General features: G+C 35.3%; 1 protein-coding gene across 1 annotated transcript in view; it reads right to left on the reverse strand.

Moving 5' to 3' along the window:
- The window catches only part of LOC114329883 (ATP-binding cassette sub-family C member 4), an 89,335-nt gene that overhangs the window by 39,384 nt on the left and 32,908 nt on the right, over positions 1-17,043 (reverse strand). Inside the window, exons 4-5 of the mRNA XM_050655872.1 lie at positions 11,615-11,954; positions 1,184-1,406 (exon numbers count right to left, since the gene is read on the reverse strand). Of these exons, the coding sequence (XP_050511829.1) occupies positions 1,184-1,406; positions 11,615-11,954 (563 nt within the window). The remainder of the gene's footprint in view (positions 1-1,183; positions 1,407-11,614; positions 11,955-17,043) is intronic.

Raw genomic sequence — 17,043 nt, forward strand, 5'->3', positions numbered from 1 at the left:
AAAGTGCACAACGTCCCTAAAGAAGTTTCACTTCAAATATTTATTTCGTCGAAGCGATGACGGTCGCTAATTTAATAATTTTTCCCCATCCAAAAAGTGCACAACGTACCTAAAGAAATTTTCACTTCAAAAATTTATTTCGTCGAAGCGATGACGGTCGCTAATTTAATCATTTTTCCCCATCCAAAAAGTGCACGTCATTCAAGAAGTTTTCACTTCAAAAATTTATTTCATCGAAGCGATGACGGTCGCTAATTTAATACTTTTTTCCATCCAAAAAGAGCACAACGTCCCTAATGAAGTTTTCACTTCAAATGTTTATTTCGTCAAAGTGATGACGGTCGCTAATTTATTACTTTTTCCCATCCAAAAAGTGCACTACGTCCCTAATGAAGTTTTCACTTCAAAAATTTATTTCGTCGAAGTGATGACGGTCGCGATGACGGTCGCGATGACGGTCGTTAATTCAATACTTTTTCCCCATCTAAAAAGTACACAACGTCCCCAAAAGAAGTTTTCACTTTACAAATTTATTTCGCAGAAGCGATGACGGTAGCGATGACGGTCGCTAATTCAATACTTTTTTCCCATCTAAAAAGCGCACAACGTCCCTAAAGAAATTTTCACTTCAAAAATGTATTTCGTCGAAGCGATGACGGTAGCCAATATAATACTTTTTCCCATCCAAAAAGTGCACAACGACCCTCTAGAAGTTTTCACTTCAATACATATACGTACAAAATTTATTTCGCCGAAGAGATGACGGTCGCGAAATAAATTCTTTTTTCCCCATTTAAAAATTAAAAATAGGTTTTACATTTATTTTAAATTTAAATACTTCTATACAATTTATGTATAGATACACATAATATATGTAGATACGTACAAAATTTATTTCGTTGAAGAGATGACGGTCGCGATGACGGTCGCGAAATAAATCCTTTTTCCCCATCCTAAAATAGGTTTTACATTTATTTTAAATTTAAATCCTTCTATACAATTTATATATACATACAAGTATTATATAGCATAAGCGATGACGGTCGCAATGACGGTCGCGATGACGGTCGCGATGACGGTTGCGAATTCACTGCTTTTCCCCTATCCAAAAATCGCACAACGTCCCTAAAGACGTTTTCACTTCAAAAAAAAACTATAAATAACTTAGATAACTCTGACTTACTTTGAATAGGAACTATCACAAAAACTGCCACAACCCCAACTATTCCAGCATATCCAGTTCTCTGGTATAATAAAACCATTACTATAAGTGACAATACAGGTGCAATCCATATTTGATGAATGAGTAAACTGACGAGATCAAATCGACTGACATCGTTGGATAGGAGGTTGACCAGTTTCCCTGAAGCTGTTTCTCCCAAGGCTGTTTTGCTCAATTTTAAGGACTGCAAACAAAAAGTTAATGAAAATAACGAATGGGTTTTATGTGTGAGTCCATACTAAATAAGTAATGAAATAAGTGAAGTTTTCAAAATGAATTTATTTACATCAGACGACCGGTTTCGCTGTCTATACTTTGCACAGCATTAGTGTTGCCCAAAATCGGTCTTAGTCTTGCAGTCTTGGTCTTGTTCTTGCGTTTTCGCAAGACCAAGACCTAGACCAAGGCCGCCAAATTTTAGCAAGACCAAGACCAAGACTTACGTGCAAGACTTGAGCAAGAACAAGACTAAGCCTGTGAGACTCTTGCGTCTTGCAGTTAGAACTAAGGGTCGTTTTAGGGAGTATATTAGTTCGACTATATTCTTAGATACTCTATGAGAAACAAAAAAAAGTGTAACAAAAATTTTGAAAATTGGACTTAAGCGCATTACGAAACGAACAGTACCATAAACATACATAGTGAATCAAAATATCCATTTAAAGAACACTTGACACATTTGACTCGTAATCAGAGGTCATTATTACAATGTAAAAATAAAATATTTTGTACATTCCTTCCCAGCAGACGACTTCTCTGAAATTTATTTTCTGGGTTATGAGAATAGTCGCCTTCTAATCATAACATAACATTGTTGCTTTGCGACGCCGATAGAAATATCGAATATCGTATCCAAACTTTTTAAAGATAATATATATCACCTTGATAAAAAATATACCTAATAATTAATTTATTTTTTCAATATTAGTTTTCTAGGAATTTAAACACCACAAATCTTATCGGTATATAGAATAGTAAGACTATTGTATTGTTTTTGCTGAATGTGCTATGAGGTCACTCAATTAAACAAAATTTGCCGAAACAGCACGGCTAATATTTAAAAGTATAATAGCGAGGCAAAAGAACAGATAATTCCGGATACCCTAACAAAATACCGAATTATTATTTAATATCGATATACACTTCTCCAAAAAATGTATGCATCACCTTATAAACGGGTCATTGTTAATGTCTCGAATTTCCCAAACCTGTTGTCCGATTTAAGTGATTTTTTTAATATGTTGTCTTATTTTTATAAATATCGCTGTAATAATATTGTTGCTAGACAGATCAATTATTGTCATTGTACGCCGGGTGTAGGTACCGATCAAACTGTGTTTTTTCTCAGAGTTAGCATCACCCTGTGGAATATTCTAGCATTTATAAAATACTGAAATTAAACCGATAGCCTCATATTTTCTTAACATTATGTTTTTTTTATTCATTCGCTTATATTGGATAGTAAAATACATAAATTTCTAATAAACTTTAGATAGTTAGAACATAGGCACGGATCACTTGATCGTGGGTTCAAACCCCACCCGGTGTCAATTGTCTATATCAGTAATTCTTAATATTTTTGAGTCATATACCACAAAATACTTTTTATTATTTTTGTTACCACCTAACTGAATTAACTATAAATTATAATAATTGTGGTGCTGATATTGGCTTTTTTTTGCGTTTTGTGTACCACCGTAAATAATGATACATATTATGTACCACCAGTGGTACATGCACCACAGATTGAGAACCGCTGGTCTAGATATTTATTAATTTCGCTGGTCTTTACTATGGCTATGATATTCCAGCTTAAAATGTACCTCTCTGTTACGTTGTTCAAAGATATGCAATCGGCTTATAGGCAACTGCGAGACTTGCAAGACACTTGCTGCAAGACCAAGACTAATACCAAGACCGGGAGTGCAATACCAAGACCAAGACCAAGACTAGGTGTACTGGAGCAAGACCAAGACCAAGACTGTCTAAGTCTCGTCTTGGTCTTGCATTTGGGCAACACTACACAGCATATAGTCAGGTCCCTGTAAAGTAAATTACATGATTCTGGTATAAATCATTCCTTATAATAGTGCAGTCACTGAAGGTTTTCACCTCCGATTTCATTGAGCCTCCATCGATTTTCATGAAAATTGACATGATGCCAACTTGCGCTTTTACCCTGGGGGTGGATGCCACCCCTTTCCGGGGGTTAAAATTATGATATTAAAAATAATAATACAAATCGATAGAGACACAAATTCTAAGCAAAATTTGTTATATAAAGTTATTAACATAAATCAACACTTTCTGAGTTATTAAAGATCAAAGATTTTATTTTTCGTAAAAAAATGCATGTTTTAAAGCTGTTTTTCACGTATAAGTCAAAAACTATGAGCTTTTACAAAAAAATTGTAATTCCTAAAATTGAAAATAATAAAAAATTTAATACACTCTTTATATAAAGAACTTAACAAATGTTAATTCAAAGTGAGTTATGGGTAATTAAATGTATGTATATTTTTTTCGACGAGTACTAAAATCTAAGTATTCAAGCTTAAATAACGGGAAAACGATGCATTTTATAAAATATACCTGCCAAATACTTGTCGAAGTACTTTAGAGTAAATCAACACTTTTTGAGTTATTAAAGATCAAAGATTTTATTTTTTCGTAAAAAAATGCATGCTTTAAAGCTGTTTTTCACGTATAACTCAAAAACTATGAGCTTTTACAAAAAAATTATAATTCCTAAAATTGAAGATAATAAAAAATTTAATACACTCTTCATATAAATAACTTAACTAATGTTAATTCAAAGTGAGTTATGGGTAATTAAATGTATATTTTTTTCGACGAGTACTTAAATCTAAGTATTCAAGCTTAAATATCGGGAAAACGATGCAATTTATAAAATGTAAATGCCAAACACTTGTCGAAGTACTTTAGAGTACCGATCAAATGAGCTTCAGAAGAAGTCAATAGCATCAAAATTAAGCAAGTTATGATGAAAATAAGAGAACTCCTTCGAATTTTTTAGGAAAAAGTGAAAAATAAAACATACGCTATTTCCACAAAAATTAAAATTTATAGTAATCCTCACAAAAGTTTCTTTGTATTAGCATAAGTAATGATTTCAACAATTTTCACCGGTTTAGAATGCATATTTTTGAAAAAGGTATAATTTAAAGAAAATCAGAATTAAAAATACTCATAAACGTAAAAAATAATAATATAACTAAATTTTAGTTTTTTCTATGTAAAATATTTTTCTACGAGCTTGCAAAAATGTCTACTTTCGCGCACGCATTTTAGTTTAGAAAGTTTCACTTTTCCGCAAGCGTGTTACTTTTCCGCACACGTGTTACTTTTCCTCACGCGGTTTTTACTTTTCCGCACGCGTGTTAATTTAGATATGTTAATATGGCCTTAAAGTAATTATAATACATGCAATAAACTAATATTTAGATATTATTTACTAATTTATTTCAAATATATCTTATTGTGTTCCTGTTTTAATGAAATTAACGCGAAAATTCGATGAAATAAAATTATTTTTTCTTCAAACGTCAAATAATGATGACATTACTTATCTAACTTGATCCTGTCAAAGTTTGATGTCTCCGCCGGCAGCAGTTTTTTTCCCATTTCTTTACGGCAGAGGGAAAAATGTTGTCATGGCAACAATATGAAACATGTCACAAAGCAACAATACAAATGTCATTAACAACAATTAAACATCATTTTTATTTATAGTAATATTAAAAGTACAATTAGTTAATGAGGCATTTTCAAAATTGAAACCGTGCAAAAATGTTCCCGACTCTTGATACGCATTGGTAATTGTTGATGATACTGATGGTCGAGCACAACTTTCAGCAATCATTCCCGATGTTGGCGAGTCATGAGGGTTTAAAATTTTTTGAGCATTATCGTTCTTATTTCTTATTGAATCCTCTATATATCCTTCGGCAACCGTGCTTGATTTCCAGCCCCCATGTCGTTTGAGGCATTCTAGATTTTGCTACGTTTGAAGAAAAAATAGTATACTTTATTCGGCAAAGAAGCGACTTTTCTTGACTTGCCCTCTATTACGCGCCTCACTTCGTTCGGGGCGTAATATCGGGCGCGTCAAGAAAAGTCATGCTTCTCCGCCTCATAAAGTAATATACTATTGACATAATATTCGAAAGTCAAATCGGTAGACAATAACAGTCATTTTGAATCATCTTCATGGAAACCAAGATCGTCATCATGCTAACTAATTATATTGAAAGTTTGGTTTTGACAACCTTGTTAAAGAATTAATTTGTGTATGTATTTTCATATTAATTAAATTAATTGATTAAGAGACTAAGTTTTCACTCTAATGGCATATAACATATCCCACCAGAATGAAAACAATGGGAACCTTCTCTGGTTGCACCTCCGAGGCTTCTACAATTTGCAAGCCATACGGATGCTGAGACTAAGGAAGATGAGGGAATTCTACAATTTACAATTCACGTCACATCTGCTCAGCGCGGTAAAGTTCCAACGAGACTGGTTCCCTTCATACTCCACACAGAGTAAATGTAAATAAAAAATGAATAACCATTTTCAATTTCGTTGCAAAACGAAAATACAGCCGAACCATATTCCAGTCCAATCAGAGAGTGCTGCAAGCACCTCTACCGGTTTCGAAACTTATTAGTCTCTCATCAGGAGGCACATATGCTGCTCTCCCTGATCCAACCAAAACATACCCCAGCGTGCAGTCCCGAATTGCAACGAACGAAATGGCATAGATGCCCTAGCGGCAACTGCTAGCAAAAGACTAAGTTTTCACTCTAATGGCATATAACATATCCCACCAGAATGAAAACAATGGGAACCTTCTCTGGTTACACCTCCGAGGCTTCTACAATTTGCAAGCCATACGGATGCTGAGACTAAGGAAGATGAGGGAATTCTACAATTTACAATTCACGTCACATCTGCTCAGCGCGGTAAAGTTCCAACGAGACTGGTTCCCTTCATACTCCACACAGAGTAAATGTAAATAAAAAATGAATAACCATTTTCAATTTCGTTGCAAAACGAAAATACAGCCGAACCATATTCCAGTCCAATCAGAGAGTGCTGCAAGCACCTCTACCGGTTTCGAAACTTATTAGTCTCTCATCAGGAGGCACATATGCTGCTCTCCCTGATCCAACCAAAACATACCCCAGCGTGCAGTCCCGAATTGCAACGAACGAAATGGCATAGATGCCCTAGCGGCAACTGCTAGCAAAAGACTAAGTTTTCACTCTAATGGCATATAACATATCCCACCAGAATGAAAACAATGGGAACCTTCTCTGGTTACACCTCCGAGGCTTCTACAATTTGCAAGCCATACGGATGCTGAGACTAAGGAAGATGAGGGAATTCTACAATTTACAATTCACGTCACATCTGCTCAGCGCGGTAAAGTTCCAACGAGACTGGTTCCCTTCATACTCCACACAGAGTAAATGTAAATAAAAAATGAATAACCATTTTCAATTTCGTTGCAAAACGAAAATACAGCCGAACCATATTCCAGTCCAATCAGAGAGTGCTGCAAGCACCTCTACCGGTTTCGAAACTTATTAGTCTCTCATCAGGAGGCACATATGCTGCTCTCCCTGATCCAACCAAAACATACCCCAGCGTGCAGTCCCGAATTGCAACGAACGAAATGGCATAGATGCCCTAGCGGCAACTGCTAGCAAAAGACTAAGTTTTCACTCTAATGGCATATAACATATCCCACCAGAATGAAAACAATGGGAACCTTCTCTGGTTACACCTCCGAGGCTTCTACAATTTGCAAGCCATACGGATGCTGAGACTAAGGAAGATGAGGGAATTCTACAATTTACAATTCACGTCACATCTGCTCAGCGCGGTAAAGTTCCAACGAGACTGGTTCCCTTCATACTCCACACAGAGTAAATGTAAATAAAAAATGAATAACCATTTTCAATTTCGTTGCAAAACGAAAATACAGCCGAACCATATTCCAGTCCAATCAGAGAGTGCTGCAAGCACCTCTACCGGTTTCGAAACTTATTAGTCTCTCATCAGGAGGCACATATGCTGCTCTCCCTGATCCAACCAAAACATACCCCAGCGTGCAGTCCCGAATTGCAACGAACGAAATGGCATAGATGCCCTAGCGGCAACTGCTAGCAAAAGACTAAGTTTTCACTCTAATGGCATATAACATATCCCACCAGAATGAAAACAATGGGAACCTTCTCTGGTTACACCTCCGAGGCTTCTACAATTTGCAAGCCATACGGATGCTGAGACTAAGGAAGATGAGGGAATTCTACAATTTACAATTCACGTCACATCTGCTCAGCGCGGTAAAGTTCCAACGAGACTGGTTCCCTTCATACTCCACACAGAGTAAATGTAAATAAAAAATGAATAACCATTTTCAATTTCGTTGCAAAACGAAAATACAGCCGAACCATATTCCAGTCCAATCAGAGAGTGCTGCAAGCACCTCTACCGGTTTCGAAACTTATTAGTCTCTCATCAGGAGGCACATATGCTGCTCTCCCTGATCCAACCAAAACATACCCCAGCGTGCAGTCCCGAATTGCAACGAACGAATTGTAGAAGCCTCGGAGGTGTAACCAGAGAAGGTTCCCATTGTTTTCATTCTGGTGGGATATGTTATATGCCATTAGAGTGAAAACTTAGTCTTTTGCTAGCAGTTGCCGCTAGGGCATCTATGCCATTTCGTTCGTTGCAATTCGGGACTGCACGCTGGGGTATGTTTTGGTTGGATCAGGGAGAGCAGCATATGTGCCTCCTGATGAGAGACTAATAAGTTTCGAAACCGGTAGAGGTGCTTGCAGCACTCTCTGATTGGACTGGAATATGGTTCGGCTGTATTTTCGTTTTGCAACGAAATTGAAAATGGTTATTCATTTTTTATTTACATTTACTCTGTGTGGAGTATGAAGGGAACCAGTCTCGTTGGAACTTTACCGCGCTGAGCAGATGTGACGTGAATTGTAAATTGTAGAATTCCCTCATCTTCCTTAGTCTCAGCATCCGTATGGCTTGCAAATTGTAGAAGCCTCGGAGGTGTAACCAGAGAAGGTTCCCATTGTTTTCATTCTGGTGGGATATGTTATATGCCATTAGAGTGAAAACTTAGTCTTTTGCTAGCAGTTGCCGCTAGGGCATCTATGCCATTTCGTTCGTTGCAATTCGGGACTGCACGCTGGGGTATGTTTTGGTTGGATCAGGGAGAGCAGCATATGTGCCTCCTGATGAGAGACTAATAAGTTTCGAAACCGGTAGAGGTGCTTGCAGCACTCTCTGATTGGACTGGAATATGGTTCGGCTGTATTTTCGTTTTGCAACGAAATTGAAAATGGTTATTCATTTTTTATTTACATTTACTCTGTGTGGAGTATGAAGGGAACCAGTCTCGTTGGAACTTTACCGCGCTGAGCAGATGTGACGTGAATTGTAAATTGTAGAATTCCCTCATCTTCCTTAGTCTCAGCATCCGTATGGCTTGCAAATTGTAGAAGCCTCGGAGGTGTAACCAGAGAAGGTTCCCATTGTTTTCATTCTGGTGGGATATGTTATATGCCATTAGAGTGAAAACTTAGTCTTTTGCTAGCAGTTGCCGCTAGGGCATCTATGCCATTTCGTTCGTTGCAATTCGGGACTGCACGCTGGGGTATGTTTTGGTTGGATCAGGGAGAGCAGCATATGTGCCTCCTGATGAGAGACTAATAAGTTTCGAAACCGGTAGAGGTGCTTGCAGCACTCTCTGATTGGACTGGAATATGGTTCGGCTGTATTTTCGTTTTGCAACGAAATTGAAAATGGTTATTCATTTTTTATTTACATTTACTCTGTGTGGAGTATGAAGGGAACCAGTCTCGTTGGAACTTTACCGCGCTGAGCAGATGTGACGTGAATTGTAAATTGTAGAATTCCCTCATCTTCCTTAGTCTCAGCATCCGTATGGCTTGCAAATTGTAGAAGCCTCGGAGGTGTAACCAGAGAAGGTTCCCATTGTTTTCATTCTGGTGGGATATGTTATATGCCATTAGAGTGAAAACTTAGTCTTTTGCTAGCAGTTGCCGCTAGGGCATCTATGCCATTTCGTTCGTTGCAATTCGGGACTGCACGCTGGGGTATGTTTTGGTTGGATCAGGGAGAGCAGCATATGTGCCTCCTGATGAGAGACTAATAAGTTTCGAAACCGGTAGAGGTGCTTGCAGCACTCTCTGATTGGACTGGAATATGGTTCGGCTGTATTTTCGTTTTGCAACGAAATTGAAAATGGTTATTCATTTTTTATTTACATTTACTCTGTGTGGAGTATGAAGGGAACCAGTCTCGTTGGAACTTTACCGCGCTGAGCAGATGTGACGTGAATTGTAAATTGTAGAATTCCCTCATCTTCCTTAGTCTCAGCATCCGTATGGCTTGCAAATTGTAGAAGCCTCGGAGGTGTAACCAGAGAAGGTTCCCATTGTTTTCATTCTGGTGGGATATGTTATATGCCATTAGAGTGAAAACTTAGTCTTTTGCTAGCAGTTGCCGCTAGGGCATCTATGCCATTTCGTTCGTTGCAATTCGGGACTGCACGCTGGGGTATGTTTTGGTTGGATCAGGGAGAGCAGCATATGTGCCTCCTGATGAGAGACTAATAAGTTTCGAAACCGGTAGAGGTGCTTGCAGCACTCTCTGATTGGACTGGAATATGGTTCGGCTGTATTTTCGTTTTGCAACGAAATTGAAAATGGTTATTCATTTTTTATTTACATTTACTCTGTGTGGAGTATGAAGGGAACCAGTCTCGTTGGAACTTTACCGCGCTGAGCAGATGTGACGTGAATTGTAAATTGTAGAATTCCCTCATCTTCCTTAGTCTCAGCATCCGTATGGCTTGCAAATTGTAGAAGCCTCGGAGGTGTAACCAGAGAAGGTTCCCATTGTTTTCATTCTGGTGGGATATGTTATATGCCATTAGAGTGAAAACTTAGTCTTTTGCTAGCAGTTGCCGCTAGGGCATCTATGCCATTTCGTTCGTTGCAATTCGGGACTGCACGCTGGGGTATGTTTTGGTTGGATCAGGGAGAGCAGCATATGTGCCTCCTGATGAGAGACTAATAAGTTTCGAAACCGGTAGAGGTGCTTGCAGCACTCTCTGATTGGACTGGAATATGGTTCGGCTGTATTTTCGTTTTGCAACGAAATTGAAAATGGTTATTCATTTTTTATTTTTTAATTGATTAAGATTTGGTAATTTTTTAAAGACTCTTAGAAAAAATATTGTTCCTAACTCTTGCAGAAAGTCTCTTTTCCGCACTCGACTGCTTGCCGAACTCCCGCTTCGCGTCGTTCGGCAAACTGCAGTCGCGTGCGGAAAAGAATGACTTTCTGCACTTGTTAGGGAAATAACTATTACCTGTCTTACTATTTCTGTAGGGTGAAAAATAACCGAGATAGAAACATTTAAAGCTTAAATTTTGCTGCGAGAACCATGTAACCGTGGTCATTTAACCTTTGATTTTTAAAAAAGTAAGGGGTTTAAAAGATTAAATTCAACGTGTTTTAATAGCCTTTGGAATTATCTTTTAAACATTTTTAACGTGAACCTAATATCTTAAAAATTAACGGAGTTATTAAAATTTTTTAAAAGATAAAGTGTGAAAAATTTTTGGAGTAGAAATTTTAATGCTCTCAACTTGTTCGGGATCTCATTTGATAGATATTTCTAAGTACATTCAAAAATATTTAATAAGTTTATGTTACAAAATGCATCATTTTCCCGTAATTTAAGCTTGAATACTTAGATTTGGGTACTCGCCGAAAAAAAGATACATTCAATTACCTAGAACTCACTTTTAGAAGGTTTTTTTAGTAATGAGTTTATTTCATTTTTATTAGCTTCAATTTTGGTAATAATAACTTTTTTGTTAAAACTTATGGTTTTTGAGTTACTTATGAAAAATCGGTTAAAAACATGCATTTTTCTCACGAAAAATTAAAATCTTTGATCTTTAATAACTCAAATAACTTTATTTTATTTTATTAACTTCATATAACAAATTTTGCTTAGAATTTATCCCCCTATCTAATTATGGGGTATTTTTAATAAAATAATTTTCACCCCCGAGAAGGGGTGGCATCCACCCCCAGGGTAACAGCGCAAGTTGGCACCATGTCACCTTTGTTCCTTGAGATATCCTCTAACCACTCACCAATTTTCATGCAAATCCATGGAGGTTGAACGAAATCGGAGATAATAGCTCATATCCACCTTCGGTGACTGCACTATAAATAAAAAATAATAAATGACTTCCAATAAGCATTTTGAAGTGATTAATATTCTAAAATTACCTTTCTATATATAACAGCACAACAAGCTGCTCTTATCCTCATGCCACTGTGGAAACCCTCTACCATATACTGATTTCCGATCAAAAAGTTCAATACGTTTATAGCCACTATGATTCCTGCATACATGAGTGCCTCATTTTTTGAAACTTGTGCTTCAGGTTTAAAATGGTCCAACAGCTTTCCAAGCATTAATGGTTGGATGAGTCTAAGGACTAAATCTGTTGTTATGTCGAATATTCCTAACTTCAAATACTCTAACCAATATGTCATAAGAATGGCTTTCAGTAAACTTGGTTTTGAGTTTGTTTTCTTGGCTTTTTCTAGTTGCTTGTCCCAGTTGCTGGAAAAAAAAATAAAAATAAATCATTATATCAGATATTTTTGAAGTTATACTTCTTTAGGCGCGATTGCGATTGAGGGTGAATTTATATTGATCTGCGCGCATGCGCACACCGACAGTATGGTATTAGTCGTTATACGGGCTCTGATTGGGTGTTGAAATGATCTGTCAATAATAAATAATTGTTCAATATGAAGGTAAACAAATGTATAATATATTAGTTTTATTGTTGTGAAGGCAGAAACAAAAAAGTTTATAATTGTAGTGACATTTAAATAGTTTTTAAAAGCAACAGGTACGTAATAACTGTAAATGTATCATAAGTACCTACCTATTTGAACCTACCAAAATACATAGTATGTAATACTTTTATTTACATAATTTGATTACCATCAAAATTTCTATCAATGTTCACCTAATATATTGTTTTCTTACTCTATGTTTTGTTGTATTTTTTCAATTCTAAATCATTTCAATTCAAAATCAAAATAATTTAATTTAGTTCAAAAATGTCAAAAGCTTAATCCGTTTATTTAGTCGATATTCGCACATAATGACACATTGCCTCCGTGGCGAAGCGTTTAAGGCGAATGAACCCCAATATACCAACCGCGCTGATAGCTGGTTCGAATCCCAATAAAAACTTTTATTTTTTTATTTTTTTTTATACATTTTATGATTGTAAGTATATTTATTATATAATTTTATTTTCAGAAAATACGTATTTAGTTAAAAAAATTTCCGACAATTAATGTTCAGAAATCATTTGTGGCATTTTTAATGTGTTTGTGTGTGTTTTATTCTTTTATTATTTTAATTTTTGGCACTGTTTTAATAAAAATGTTTAAGAAGTATTAAGCATAAATTAGTTTAATATTTAAATAAAATATAAATAAAAAGTATATTAATTTCGTTTAAATCATATAATAGAAGTATAACTTCTTACGTGCGTACAAAGTACACACACATTCTTTTTTCTTAAGCGCATTTCATCTTAAGCTAACTTTCAACAGTGAGGCAACAGTGCGTCGGCAGTACGACAGTGATAGTGACATTATACTATCAAAAACAAAGGCACAATATTGTAATAACAATCATTATTATACTTACAGGCGCGCTAAATGTTTCCATGTCTTGTTATAGATAATCGATTCTTAGTAATTCCAATGTGACACAAAATCTAGGCATGTGACAAAAAAGTTTATTTGAAGAAAGTGTATTTTTTGTTCTTTTTAATGGCGGTACAGACTCTTTTTTGTAACATTTTATTTAATTATAGAGTAATTTCCACATACAAACATATTTCTCAAATTGGGCTCTGTACCGCCATTCTTTACAATATTACGAATCTTCTTCTTCTTCAAATGTTATTTAACATTTTAAATGTAAATTAAAGGTTTTTAATACCATTTTGTAAGTGGTTTTTACAAATGCAAAAAGTATCACTGATGATGGTCTGATACGATCGAAAACGTTAGCTGCTGTTCCAAGTTTGGGTGCATATCAAGCAATATTTGGTTAGCAATCTTGTGAAAACTGCGCAGATGTTGCTAATCCACCAAGGATCGGTGCTTTATCCTTATTTTGTTCATTATTGTTGAATCAGATCATAGCTAAACTACTGGGCAACATTCCGTGGTGCTGGATATATCCTGATGATGTATTGTTAGTAAGAAATAATGAAAGCGATTTAGAAGAAAAACTGGAATAGTGGGGACAAGCTCATGAGGAAAAGTTTAAAACTTAGTAGGACAAAAACAGAGTCTCTGGAATGTTCATTTAAGAGTGCAGTTACTATACATGAAAAAGTAATAGTTTTAAATACCTAGGATAGGTATTACAGAGTAATGGGGAAACAGCTGAAGATGCATGCAGTAGAACTATGGTTGGATATATGAAGTAAAAGAAGCGGGTGGTGTATTGTATGACAAAAAAATGCTAATGAAGCTGAATGGAAAATTGTATAAAACAGCCATAAGATCAGCTATGATGTACGAAACTAAATTTTGGGCAGTTGGGGTACTTGTGGCGAAATAAGAATTCCTAGATGAATAAGTGGAATGACAAAAAAAGATAACTTTAAGAATGGAGAAAATGGCGAAATATTTAGTTTTTGATTATTTAATATTTAATATATAGTCATGGCTGACTAACGTATTAGTATAAGAGCTGTGAGACATTTTTGAGTAGGTATTTTAGGCAACCTGAAAATTTTTTAGGTGACTCTTCCATGATAGCCTAATACAAAAATGCCGGTCTGGCTGGAGGGTAGCGGTTATTTTCCCCAAAAATCCCCCCCAAAGTTAAAAAAAGGGTAAAAATTGTTATTACAAAAAATATCATTGACGTGACTTTAAAGTAAATTTAAATATTCAAATATAAAGAAAATAAACAGGCCAGGCGATTTGAGGGCGATTTTTAACTCTGCAAGATACTTGCATGGGCGCCCCAGGATTATTTTCAGGGGATGCATCTGAACTTCAGAAGATTTCATCTGAATCTGTACATACTATTAACGAGTATAAAATATACAACTATACATGAAAAGCTATGTACATTCCTTCCGGACAGGGAAGTACAATTATTATTTTGACAGGGTATTTTTTAATATTAAAAATAATTATTCTAAAAAGACAGGTTTTTTTTGGTGAAATTTTCCAACTGCCATGTGATCGAACAAATTACGCGTGCATATAAATTAAAAGCGCTATAGGTAAGCAGGAGTGTGAGAAAGAGCGTATACCGATAGCTGTTTGCATCCTCTGTTGTACCTGAGCGAGTCCGTTCACTCGAGAAAAATCACGTGACCTGGCGATCCCATGTTGTTGTGCCTCGAAACGTCAGAGTAACTATTATATATTATAGTTTTTTAAGTAACTTTTTCTTAATTAAAGGAAAATAATAGGTACTATACAATAGATTTTGCAAATATGATAGAAAAAGACAGATATATTATTAAAAAAGTTATAGGTAGAAAAGTATAAAAGTATAAACTAAATTAATTCTGTGTGCGAATCTTGTACTTCTTCTTCAAACTCCTCATCTGAGCTTAAATATTCACTGTCTTCTTCTTCGTCAAACTCCCCTCGAAACTCAGATTCCTCTTCTACATGATCTGTAAATAGTTGTAATATGTATTTATAATTAATTAAAAATTAATTACTGATTAATTAATTGAGTTGCTACGTATTCTCTGTCCTTTTATACGAAGTCGAAGCCTGGACAATCACGGGCGCATCTGAAGATAGACTTGCCATTGTTGAGATGTGGTGTTATCGAATAATGTAAAAAAATATCATGGACGCAACACGTAACAAACACGGAAACATTAAGAAAGATAAAAAAAGGCAAAACAAACACTCAACACTATGAAAGAAAGAAAAATGAGCTACTTTATAATATAAGGAAAAGTATTAAGTATTAGTTATATAAGTAAGAATACGCAGCAACTCAATTAATTAATCACTAATTAATTTTTAATTAATTCTAAATACATATTTACAACTATTTACAGATCAGGTAGAAGAGGAATCTGAGTCTCGAGGGGAGACGAACGAAGAAGAAGAGAATGAATATTTATTTTGGCTCATTTTTCTTTCCTTTATAGTGTTGAGTATTTCTTTTGCGTTTTTCATCTTTCTTAATGTTTCCGTGTTTGTTACGTGTTGTGTTCATGATATTTTTTACATTATTCAATAACAGCACATCTTAACAATGGCAAGTCTTTCTTCAGATGCGCCCGTGATTGTCCAGGCTTCGACTCCGTATAAAAGGACAGAGAATACGTAGTAATTTAATTAAATTGTCGTTAATTAATTTTTAATTAATTCTAAATACATATTACAACTATTTACAGATCATGTAGAAGAGGAATCTGAGTCTCGAGGGGAGTCTGACGAAGAAGAAGACAGTGAATATTTAAGCTCAGATGAGGAGTTTGAAGAAGAAGTACAAGATTCGCACACAGAATTAATTTAGTTTATACTTTTATACTTTTCTACCTATATATTTATAATAATAAATCTGTCTTTTTCTATCATATTTGCAAAATCTATTGTATAGTACGTATTATTTTTCTTTGATTAAGAAAAAGTTACTTAAAAAATTATAATATATAATAATTACTCTAAAGTTTCGAGGCACAACAACATGGGATCGCCAGGTCACGTGATTTTTCTCGAGCGAACGGACTCGCTCAGGTACAACAGAGGACGCAAACAGCTATCGGTATAAGCTCTTTCTCACACTGCTGCTTACCTATAGCGCTTTTCATTTATATGTACGCGTAATTTGTTCGATCACATGGCAGTTGGAAAATTTCACCAAAAAAAAACCTGTCTTTTTTAGAATATTTATTTTTAATATTAAAAAATACCCTGTCAAAATAATAATTGTACTTCCCTGTCCGGAAGGAATGTACATAGATTTGCATGTAAAGTTGCATATTTTATACTCGTTAATAGTATGTACAGATTCAGATGAAATCTTCTGAAGTTCAGATGCATCCCCTGAAAATAATCCTGGGGCGCCCATGCAAGTATCTTGAAGAGTTAAAATCGCCCTCAAATCGCCTGGCCTGTTTATTTTCTTTATATTTGAATATTTAAATTTACGTTAAAGTCACGTCAATGATATTTTTTGTAATAACAATTTTTACCCCTTTTTTTAACTTTGGGGGGGATTTTTGGGGAAAATAACCGCTACCCTCCAGCCAGACCGGCATTTTTGTATTAGGCTATCATGGAAGAGTCACCTGAAAAATTTTCAGGTTGCCTAAAATACCTACTCAAAAATGTCTCACAGCTCTTGGACCATATAATTGTAATATTAACGGAAATACGATAATTACTAATGTATGTCCCACTTGAATGCAGAAAATTTACATATGTTTTATTATTATAACGAACATGCCACAAGGTCAAGAAGTGGGTGGCCTGTATATTATATATTATTTGGAGTTCAGTTAGATTAAATACGAATTTAACGATGTTTGGGTTTTCATTTACATATTTTGACTAATGTAAAGTTTTAACTGTAAAAATAAAAATAAGAAGTCTATGAACTGACAAGTATTTTACCGTAAATGATG

This window comes from Diabrotica virgifera, chromosome 7, assembly GCF_917563875.1.
Source record: "Diabrotica virgifera virgifera chromosome 7, PGI_DIABVI_V3a".
NCBI classification, from domain to species: domain Eukaryota; kingdom Metazoa; phylum Arthropoda; class Insecta; order Coleoptera; family Chrysomelidae; genus Diabrotica; species Diabrotica virgifera.